Source organism: Maniola jurtina, chromosome 11 (assembly GCF_905333055.1).
Source record: "Maniola jurtina chromosome 11, ilManJurt1.1, whole genome shotgun sequence".
Taxonomy (NCBI): Eukaryota; Metazoa; Arthropoda; class Insecta; order Lepidoptera; family Nymphalidae; genus Maniola; species Maniola jurtina.
The window spans coordinates 14,816,958-14,829,063 of NC_060039.1; the positions used below are offsets into that span (position 1 = coordinate 14,816,958).

The window sequence follows — 12,106 nt, forward strand, 5'->3', positions numbered from 1 at the left end:
AGTGACCTTACCTTTTCAGTGCAGTTTACAGTTTAAAACTTTAGTCCGTCCGTCTTTCTGTTGTGTTTAGCAAGAAAACCTGTAGGGTACTTCCCGCTGACCCAGAATAATGAAGGCAGGTCGGTCTTATAGTATTCTAAAGGAAAAAGCCAAAACCGTGAATTTATGGGTACACAGTACACATTAGTCAATTAATGTGTTCACGAAAAAAAAATCACTATAATTATCTTCTACAAACAAGAGTTAGGTATATCTTGTACGATGGTACGGAACCCTTCGTGTGCGAGTCCAACTCGCACTTGACCGATTTTTTCTTTAAGAACAAAGAAAATAAAGATCCTCTTTGGTAGTCATACAGGAATTATTGGTGGCTGTGTGTGGGGGAACAGAAGAGGCACAGAGTCGACACTGCCTGGGAAAAATTGATTCGGCACATTCTGCAGACTTTGCCCGTAACATAATTCAAAGAATTTACTTATCGGCCGCATAATGCTTACTACTTTAATGCTGATTGATGGATAAAACAAACGTACAGGGGTTACTCCCTTATCAACAATTGCATCCTGCGATTCTGATATTATAAAGAGAATAATAAAAAAAACATCGTTCCAAAAAGCAAGGCTTGAGAACAGAACCTAGTTCTGATACTTTATAAGTGAACTCCTTTTTTAAAAACTCCCATTATTATAAAAGTTTAAAATATAAGCAGGCAAGGTATAAAGTAAGTATAAACTGTCCTTCGCGAATGACTCCACCACCCTCCCACAACACAAGTGAGAGGAGGGAGGAGGGAGGGATGAACAGCAGACCACGAAAAACCGTGCTTTGGACATGAAGGTCCTGCCTTGTAGGTACACTGTACCTATTCAAGTGCCTAGGCAGTTTTGTTAATAAGACTCACAAGCTTATTTCTAAAATTTTGCTAACTGTGCATTGTGTAGTCTACAATCTACATCTCCTGAGGAAGCTCCAGTGTTGGAGTGAATTTAAGAAGATTAGTGTGGTGTGGTAGTGGTGTGTGCTGCGTATTGCTTGCTTGCTTTTCCCGCATGTTTAGTAGTGAGAGGATGGAAGTCCATATCGCATGCTGCACGTTGTACCAATACAGATTTATCTGCTTTGGCGAATTATAGCAAGTTAAGCTTGTGGTTACCTACAAGCAGTGACGGATTAACCCTTAATCAAATTAAGCAATTGCCTAGGGCATCACGTCTCAGGGGGCACCAGAAGGAGCACAAAAAAATCCGTCCTTAGGGTATCACGTCTCACTCTCACGTCCGTCACCAAAAACCACACCAAAAAAAGTTTCTAGGACTAATTTGAAAATTCGCGCGTTTTTGGTTGACTAGAGATTAGAGTCCGACCTAGAGTCATAACCCCACTCCCGCTAGCCCACTCGCTGCCCGCTTATGCATTCGACAATTCGAATGCCCCCAAAAGCAGCAAGGCGCATTTCAATAAATAAATAAATTATGCTTTGGTTTTTATTGTTGTCGCACCTACTCCACTTCTAAAGTGCGTTACATCTCAGCTTCTTATTTTACAAAAAACTAATGTTTTTAGGCGGTAAAGGTTTATAGATCGATTCTAGTTGACATACGGATAGGGGGGCCCACAGGCATAGATTGCTTAGGGCATCAAGTAGTCTTAATCCGTCACTGCCTACAAGGGTAGGTATATCACGGACTTCCTTCTGCTTGCTTCTGTCCAACAGATAAGGGATAATTCAGTGTAATATTTTAATTATTTTTTGGCGAACATAACCGACCGTACTAAGTTACTTACGCAGTGGGGTTTTCCGACCACACCATTAACATAAAAGTACCTGGGTAGGTAGTCGGAATAGATATTGAGTTCGTTGCGAGCAGACGAACTTGCAATACTTATTAGATTGTGGTTTACCGATACTGAATATCAGATCAGTGCGACGTGCTTTTTGAATCGGGGGATATGTTATTGCAATTTCAGCATTCAATTGCTTAACTGGCGTCTCTTACGGCTCTGGCGGCTCATGCGTCTCTTTCAGGTCGTCTCCCTATAATATTATGTGGTTACAATGCTGCATCATAACACTAGGTATTACTAACACACAGCTGATAATATGCCTAACTATCAGAAATTTTTTGACAGAAAATTTTCTGTTGCAACTTGCACTCACTTTACAATAGCATTAGAATGAACTAACTAGCACCACGACAGCACCAGAGTGAACTAACTAGCACCACAACAGCGCCAGAGTGAACTAATTAGCACCACAACAGCACCAGAATGAAGTGGCACAATTCTGATTTCTCACAGCGTGCGGGGTGTAGTAGTACAAAATGGTGGCTAGAAGCATGGACAGTTATATCATTGGTTTAAATTCTTTTTATGGCCCACACACACCTCAAGATCACGATATCGTCCAATTTGATTCAAGCTCCATCCAAGCGGCAGGTCATCCAAGGTATGCTTGTCTAGCGATCATCGCCACACAATCGTTTGCACGACCAAGCCTTCAAATTTCCTGCAAATTGGATAATAATTCATGCTTACTTGATAAATAGCCGTCATTAACTAGGTACAACAGCATTGATAGAAAAAAAGACTAAAAAAATCTTTCATTTTAAACCGCGGCGGTAACATTCTTCATCAAAAAACATCTTCGCTGAGGACAGGATTCGAACCTGCGCGGGTAGAACCCATTGGATTTCAAGTCCAACTCCTTAACCACTCGGACACCTCAGCTATACGTGAGGGTGACGAATATTTCATTCATAAATACACCTCTAATTTGTGTTGATTCAAGTGTCTTTCACTTTCGCTATCTTGAGAAGGGGAGGGGGGGACATAAAGCGCTTGTTACAGATAGTACTTTATGTCTGTTATCATAATCTTGATTACAATAAACTAGTTATAGGTGGTTAAATGCTTCCGCTCACACCTATTTAGGTAAATCTACATGAAATCTGTCAACAGGAACTTCCGGTCGGAAATCTTCCAAGAGGCTGAAATAATAACTCAGACCCTTTTAACGTAGTCCAGTCCAGCGTAGTTTCTATCATTGTGTTCGAAACAACTCTTTTATTTTCTTCGGGTACGGACCCCTAAAAATTATCACTACCGTCCATACCTATGTGTGACATATTATAAATGCGAAAGTGCGGATTAGCTAACTTCACACACCATGGAGAACTTTCAGGCATGCAGGTTTCCTTCAACTCGGAAAAGTTAGAGCTGTGAGCCTGGAATCGATCATCGAAACCTTCAAATGCGAGGCTACGAATCATCGCTCATTGTCATTGGGTAGAAGACAATTCCAAAACAGCTGACATGAATAGTCTCCAACAATAAGAGTCAGATCAGAAGGTCGACGCGTGGTCGCGGGCGCAGCTTCCCAGAATGCGTTTTCCTCAAGCGCGTCGTCACCGCGCTGACGAGTGCTACGTCACCCGTGACGACACCGCCGGCCAAATAAAACCACGCGAAATCCCGCGCGCCCGCCTATAGCCGCCAGCTCATTTAGCTAGCAATACCTTGTCTTGTACCTCCTGCTCACCTCCCTCACGTCACCTAGCCGGCGATCGGTGTTGTGCAGTGTGTGTGGTGTTGTGTGTGTGTGCGCGAGTCAGCCTGGCAGCTACCCTGGCGCCCCGACATGCCTGCATGGAGCCCGCCTTCCCTTCATGCAGCGATTCCAGCTCCGATTCCCCAGGCGAGGAAACTGTGCCTGCCGGTAAGTACAGACTACAAAAAAACTTTGGATTAATAAAATATACTTAGATAATTAAATAAATATGTGGTTCTGTTAAAAATCTAAATATTGGCGCGATAAAATGAAAACAAACTGACTTATGCAAGCTATCAAGTAACCTGCCTAAGTAAGGTACGGCTGTCGACTCCCCAATAGGAACTAAAGTAGGCCTACTTTAGTGTCTCTGTCCCTGTGTACCTAGTGACTGCCGACTGGCTACACCGCTCAGCGGATTCTTTAAGTTCTTCAAGTACTTTGTTGTAAATAATGAGTGTGTAAAATGTAGGTAATTAATTTAAAATGTTAGCTGTGAAAAAAATTACGTGCCCAGAAATCCATGCCGATAGAGTAAGTAGGCTAACTAGCTCTATCTATCTTTGCTGAAAAGATAAAAATTGTTCAAAAACCGCGTCAAATAAAAAAAAATACGTCGGCAAAGAAATATTATCATTAATTAAAAAGTAAAAAATAAAAAAATGTCAGGATGTTATAGGTAACCATGAAAAAAACAATATTTTATTTTATTCTGATTAATCTCTTATTAGTGTTATTAGATCGAGGCATGGTGAATGAGGATACAATCTTACAGTAATTCTCCTCAATACAGTACAGTACAGTTCATGTTATTACAGTCATCTGCTAAAGATGATTATAAGTAAGTACTGTGATGAAATGTTGAGCAAGTTTTGCTCCGTCGGAAACTGTAAGTTCATATTACGTATTATATGCGAAAATTTCTAAAATGCATTTCAAAACAGATTTTTCAATTACTAGAGTGAATTAAAAAAGAATAAATATACTTATTTAACTGTACAGATTTTCAATTAGATTTCCAATCAATATTTGTACTTACTTATCTATCGCAAACATCCCCCCGACAAGAAAAGAAGGTAAGGACGTATTTGATGAAGACAAAGACTGAAAAATACAGATTGTCTGCAACCAGATATTATAAGATAATAACTACGTAGCAACTACCTAAAGCTGCTTGCTTTGGCTTCGTGGAGTTTGAAATGAGGCGTGGGGGCTTTTTATTCATAATATAACTTCGTTCGTGGGGGTGTGTTTTGCAAACAAAAATCTTAAATCAAGTCTTTCTTTATTTTTAACCCCAAGACACTCAATTTTCAAGAGAATAACTTGAAATATGATGGACTTTCATACAATCTGTCATCCTTATTAATTCATCCCCTTGGGGATAGAATTTTTAAAAACCGTGAATTACGCAAGCAATATTTCTTCGTTTGCAAGCGAGAGCATAAAATGACAATTTTCTTTGATAAAATTTTCATTAACTTAAATAAATGACGGGCATTCATGCCCCTTACCCCCTTAAAAGTGGAACTTCCAAAAATACTATCTTAGTAAGTGAAAGACGTAAAAGAAATCTACTGTCAATTTCAAGTTTCTAACCCCAGCAGTTTAGTCAGTCAGTTAGGATCAGTCTTTTTTAACCCCCGACCCAAAAAGAGGGGTGTTATAAGTTTGACGTGTGTATCTGTGTATCTGTCTGTGGCATCGTAGCGCCTAAACGAATGAACCGATTTTAATTCAGTTTTTTTTGTTTGAAACGTGGCTTGATCGAGAGTGTTCTTAGCTATCATCCAAGAAAATTGGTTCTGCCGTTTGAAAGTTATCAGCTTTTTTCTAGTTACTGTAACCTTCATTTGTTGGGGGTGTTATAAATTTTTAATTTACACTTGTTATACCGAGTAAGTATGCAAAGACCTCCTCAAGGCGCTCTTCAAGTCCCTATGGTGAAAACTTCCACTCTGGTGGTGGAAGCTTTCCCCGCAGCGTTACTTGCCTACGCTGATCGACGTGTTGCCATCCCGCCAGCAAAGCAAAATTGTAAGCTCACTGAAAACAGATAACCGCACTAAGCTGCTGCTGCTTATCAAACAATAAAGCTATAACAATAAGCACCTATTATATAAATAAAGTCAAATAGGTAGGTACATTTCCATGCGCATACGAAGCCGAAACTTTTATAAAACTCTCAAAAACAACCCGCTTTATTGTCCCAGGTGATAAAAACAATAATTTACAACATATCTGTATCGAGGAGGGGCTTATATTATAATATTAATCAAAAAAAGAAAGCCGCCTTTGGAATCGGTTGCATCGATACTGCGCGATCAGAGATATAACTGTGAAACAGTCATATCCTGCCAACTGACTCAAAGATGGCGATCGATTACTTCCTTCTAAAGAAAATCAAGGTCCTGGGTTTACAATCAATCAAGATTATTTCACACACTCTTCGAATAAACTCGATTTCAACATGGGGTTATTCAATGAGCGGATCACCAAATTTTTGAAAGGCTGGCAACCATTGACTTTATCGCTGCCGGCAACGCATTGGCAACTCCTCTAATGCCGCAAATGTTCACGGGCTGCTGCTCGTTTGCTCACTAATTAATTAATTATTTAATTCTAATTCTAAACCAATATTTAATTATAATTAGATTATAATTTCATCTAATTGTAAACCAATACTGGTCCCACTAACTGAGCAGGACCTCCTCTCAGAATGAGAAGGGTACTGGGTAGTGTAGCGTAGTCCGCCATGTTGGCCAGTTGCGGATTGGCATACTTCACACACCTAATGAGAGCATATGGAAAGCTCTCAGGCATACACGTTTCCTTCACTGTTATAGCTAGTGGTATTTAATCCCTAAAATGTAATAAACGTAATTTCAAAGGTGCGTGCCGGCAATTTAACCCCCAGGAAGGCCTTACTACCAATATTATAATTGCGAAAGTGTAGTTATTCCTTTGTTGGTTTGTTCTTCAATCACGTGGCAACTGAGCAACAGATCGACGTGATTTCTTGCATGGCTACAGTTAAAGACATAGACATTAAATATGTTCTATCCCGGAAAATCAAAGAGTTCCCATGGGATTTTTAAAAACAAATCCACGTAGATAAAGTCGTAAGTATCAGGTAGTAGCAAATAAAATGTGCAGAGTGGTAACCCACCTGCAGCACGAGAGGAACTGCCGAGGCTTGCTGTTGGCCCACCATTTGCTTGTGTGAGGTAGAAATTATCTGGGCAGTGGAATCCATCCATCCAGCTTAGTGCCGATGCATGGTTTCTGATGTTTGGAGATTAGTAGCGTTCAAACAAGTCTTGAAAACTGCATTTTTCACATGGTATAGAGTCGACCATTACTTAGCTACTTTATCGCCAAATCTTTCAAAATAGATTATTTCCATTTCAAACTGGTTTCGTTTGGTTAATTTTGCCAAAAACATGATTTACTCAAAATTTATCAAAGGACGCTTTCTTGATGACTGGTAAAATAATTCCCAGATCAATCAATGTATTGAAAATATAAATTGGTAGAGTTAAAAAACAATAGAAATAATCAACAATAACTACTGCTTGTATCTTTCTATATCTTTTATATATATCTTTTATTTATATTCAAGTTTATAAAACACTCTAAATGCCGCCATGATTAAGTATATTGTGTTTGTCCCGAGTCAATATTCGCTAGTTGAATGCGTAGGTAAGCTATCTTTGAAGATTCTTTTCGTGCCGCAAGGAGGACGTTTTCTTCATGTTTTGATGAAAATCTTTCTAATGAAAGTCTAATGCTAAAATTGGTGGTAAAATAGCAACCTCGCCCCGGAAAGAAGGAAACAGTAAGATGTTTTGTTGTATATGCAGATCCAGAGCAATGGGAGCGCGCGGACGTGCTGCGGTGCGTGCGCTGGGTGGCGCGCACGTTCAGCGTGCCCGCGCCGCGCCGCCACCTGCTGCCCGACGCCGGCCGCGCGCTGGTGCACCTCACCGAGGCCAACTGGCTACAAGTATGTTATCATCTATAATCGATACAGGTTCACACGCCACACGCCACACGCCGCGGTTTTGCGCCACTTGACTCCAGCAAATCCCTGCGACTCTTGTGATGTCGTCTGTCCACATAGTGGGGGTCTACGTGGGGTCTACTAACACTGCACTTTAAATTTCGAGGTCGCCATTCCAGCCCTTTGGTACTTCAACGTACCTAATACCTATATTATCTATTCTTCGAACTATGTCAGCAAAATTGGATGTTTGATTCGTGCGGCAGGTGTGCGACGGGCACGAGCAGGCGGCGCGCATCTTCCACGTGTACCTGCAGCACGCGCACGCGGCGGCCAAGGGCCGCAAGCCGCCGCCGCCGCTGATCGAGCACACGCGGCCCTCCTCCCCTACGGAAACGCGTGAGTACCCGTCCCCCTTACTGAGTGTTGGCGCCACTGGGAGACGAGCGGCGAACACTGACTTTTATGGACAGAAACATTAGAAAGACACAGCATGAGAGAGAGTGGACTTGCTATGCAGGACATTGAGAAATTGTAAGCGAAGTGGAGTGCTTAATTATATTGTGGTTAATATTATATAATAAGTAATTGTTATGTGCTAAAAATGTATGTGAGCAAAGAACAGTGTTTGACTCACTGTAGCTTCTAAGGTCTCCTACGAATATGCAGGATAAATAGGCTTCTGTTAATATGAGGATCATAGCTCCTCCACCCTCTTGATAATATTTTTTTGATAATATTTTTCTAACGTAGTCTGTTCTCCGCCGCGTAACAAGCACAGTAGTAATTGTCAAAATCACCCTTCACCTGATCCGTCCGACGCGACGTCTCGGGCTACGTCCGCATCGCCGGATACGGAACCGTAAAAGAGCGAGGCCCGACTCGCACTTGACCGGTTTTTTCTCTTACCTACCAGATAATCTAGTAAGATTAGTTGGTAAAATTGGCATATCTAGATTGATTTTAGATAAAACTTCTATATTTCTTGCAGGGGTCTTTCCCTTTCGTAGTTAAACTACCTTGGTGAATGCAAAACACTGATTTACAATCAATGAAATGAGATTAGGTGCAATATTTTGCCAATACTGCCGCGCCTCATAAACGATCAAAGATAGATAGGTAGTAACGTGATACGTTTATTATAGGGTATTTCCCTCCTAAGTCCTATTACCCAACTTTAGAGCGATGATAGCCTAGTAGTCAAGACGTCGGCCTCCTATATTCGGGGGGTCGGAGTTGATCACTCTTAACTTTTCGACGTAATGTGCGTAATGTGCATAATAAACAATTAATAATGTTATTACTTGCTTTATAACGGCGAAGGACAACGAGGCGCGGCGGTGCGTGAAGTCTGCCAATCCACACTTGGCCAGCATGTTGAACTATGGTTAATCTTTTCTCATCCTGGGAGGAGACCCGTGCTTAGTAGTGAGCCAGCGATGATTGATTAAATAGTATGTGGTTAATCATGATGATGCATGTTATTAAAGTCGTAGCGTCGTAGACTGTAGGTAGGCACATGAAGGCACAGAGGTGCTGTAAATAGGATCGATTGAAAAAATATAACCCAGCTTCCTAGCTATCAGCTATGGTAGGACTAAAAAGAGTAGATGATAATACTCATTACTCTATAGTCTACAGTCATTATAGAGCCACATGAGCTTACGGCGCGTATGTTTCGAAGAAATGTACTGAGTCAGCGCGAGATCCACCGGCGCGTTGTGAATGGAACGCCGCGAGGGCACGCGGCCGCATGACTCATAGTCCCCATTCATGAGTTTTGGCGCCAATTACATGCTGCTACGCGCGGCCGATAGATGGCGTTGTAAGAAAATCATTTTATTTCGAACTTTTGATTGATTTGATTTGATTTTCCGGGGCTAAAAGTTGCCTATGCCAATTACAGGGACGCGACGCGACGCAAGCTACCTCGGTACCCATACAAATTGGTTAAGCGGATGGGTTTTTGGGAATCCCGTGGGAACTCTTTGATTTTCCGGGATAAAAAGTAGCCTATGTCCGTCCCCGGGATATAAGCTAACCCTGTACCAAACGTCAGAATCGGTTAAACTGTTGGGCCGTGAAAAGGTAGCAGACAGACAGACAGACACACTTTCGCATTTATAATATTAGTATGGATTTAACGAAGGCGCTACATTTTTATCTTTTAATGATGAAATGATTCTATTTTAACTAAGTAGGTAATAGAATCGCGCTGCCAATCTACATGTGGCCAACGTGGCAGACTATGGCTGAAACTCTTCTCATTCTGAGAGCCTGTACCTACTTAGTAGTAGCACGGTAATATTATCTATATATTACCGTGGTAGTAGGCCGGCGATAGCTTGATCATGATCTTCCTATTTATCTAGGCTCATCTTTCAACGCACAAACGTATAGTGTACGTGACACAGGAGTATCAACTCAATCTGATTTTATTAATGAGTCTGTATGGCATCTATCTAAAAAGTAACCCTAAGAGATCACTGATCAATTTAGCTGAACTGATTTTGACAGACGCCCCTAAGGCCTATAGTAAGAAAAGGCATTTAATTACTAGCTGATGCGCGCCACCTCGTTCGCGTGAATTTATATTATTAAAAATCCCTTGAAAACTGTTTTTTGAGATAAAAAGTAGCTTGTCACTTTCGTCTTACTATTTGCTATACCCATGCGTTGCGACATGCTTGAGGACATACTAACTAACCCTGCATTTACCAAAAACAAACACTTGAACGCATTAATCTATACTTACATATAATAAAATTGTAGAAAAGTGGTGTCTGTACAATGGAAATATATAAAAAAAAAGTAGCAGGGGTTGTTATTATATCGATGCCGAACCCGAAATTGTAATTAATTTTTTTTTGTCTGTTTGTCTGTTTGTCTGTGTGTTTGTGCACGCTAATATCAGAAACGGCTTATTCGATTTAGATACGGTTTTCACTAATATATTGTAGTAAGCTTCACTCAACATTTAGTGTGTATTTCATGCCAATCGGTTCATAAATAAAAAAGTTATGTCAATTTAAAGAATCACGCTGCCCGAAAAGTCACTATTCCACGCGAACGAAGTCGCGGGCACAGCTAGTTTATTATAAGTACTTAATGGATTAGTAGTGATTATGGGGCTCTATTTTTATCCCAGCATACGTGGATGATATCGTTGGATTCATCAGTAAGTACGAGTAGGTACAGATAAACAAACAACAGGTCCAAATCTTTTATTCAATTGTAATCATGAACGTTTGATAACATCATAATTTATCTGTGGCAGGTCCCAATGGAGTGACCCCCTGATAACGATGCTAATGTCCATCTTTGCTCGACCTAATGCAAGATATCGTACGTTTCCCTAAATCGACCACTATGCAATGCCATAACGGGTTCAAAATTGTTCAACCTAAAACAGATAATAAAAGCGTGGATTTTTCTCTCAAATCCTACGAATGTATATTAATTAGCTGAAACTTGAAAGCTACAAGAAAAAACCGGCCAAGTGCGAGTCAAACTCGCGCACCGAGGGTTCCGTACTCGGGTATTTTTTTCCGATATTTTATACTTACGATAAATCAAAAACTATTATGCCTAAAAATAAATAAAAATCTGTTTTAGAATGTACGAGTAGAAAGCCCTCTCATTTGATACCCCACTCGGTATAGTTATCTTACTTTGAAAATTAAAACACATTTTTTTAATGATATAACCAGAAATTCACGGGTTTCAGATTTATTCCTTTATTTGTGCTATATGACCTCCATACCTACCAAATTTCATGATCCTAGGTCAACTGGAAGTACCCTATAGGTTTTCTTGACAGACACGAAGGACAGACAGACAACAAAGTGATTCTATAAGGGTTCCGTTTTTCCTTTTGAGGTACGGAACCCTAAAAATTTAAATAAAACTAGTTCCAGATTAAACACTTTATGGGGTTTTCACAGAAAAACTTTGTCGTTTATATAAAAATATTATTGTAGATAATGGTACATAGTAGTACACCACGGTTAGTTTGGTATTTCCGACTCAATTGCATGAGTCGTGGTAAACGAAGGGACGAGATGGGTGTCGTATAATTATTATAGGTAGTAAGTAAAACTATAAGATCTTTAAGTAGGTACTTATTATAGGCTTTTGCTACCAATTATCCTGCTCCTATGTTTGTATAAAGTAGAATGGGTCTGAACGAGGAAAGTCCTGCACGACAAAAGTAAAAAACACAAAGTAGGCACATTCCTTAGCCGCAGGTCGAACGCTTTACAATCTGCGTACAACCCGACTGGTAGCATTCCTGTTGAATCTTGAGATGAGTAGTTAGGTAAGTAGGTATAATAGAAACACAAAAATCTTTATGTGAACTCGATTACTTATCAAAACAAAAGCTAAAAAATATTTCAGGATAGCCTTAACATTAATTGACAGACATTAAGCTATAAAATAAACTTATCTTAATTAAAACTTAAAATTAGATAGTAAACTAAATTGCATGTAAACCCTCACTGAGACCACCACAGCGAGGCATCGTACTCAAGATGCTGGGAGCATTGCTCTTGAAT

At 40.3% G+C, this 12,106-nt stretch overlaps 1 protein-coding gene and 1 non-coding gene across 3 annotated transcripts in view; one reads left to right on the forward strand and one right to left on the reverse strand.

The window, feature by feature from the left end:
• Positions 1-2,645: 2,645 nt before the first annotated feature.
• Trnas-uga lies at positions 2,646-2,727 on the reverse strand. The gene has a single exon. It is a non-coding gene; the product is annotated as a tRNA-Ser (tRNA).
• A 773-nt stretch (positions 2,728-3,500) lies between these two features.
• The window catches only part of LOC123869857 (protein FEV-like), a 38,742-nt gene continuing 30,136 nt past the window's right edge, over positions 3,501-12,106 (forward strand). For both annotated transcript variants that reach the window (XM_045912932.1, XM_045912933.1), the window contains exons 1-3: positions 3,501-3,715; positions 7,411-7,553; positions 7,817-7,949. In XM_045912932.1, the coding sequence (XP_045768888.1) occupies positions 3,646-3,715; positions 7,411-7,553; positions 7,817-7,949 (346 nt within the window). In that variant the 5' untranslated portion in view covers positions 3,501-3,645. The remainder of the gene's footprint in view (positions 3,716-7,410; positions 7,554-7,816; positions 7,950-12,106) is intronic.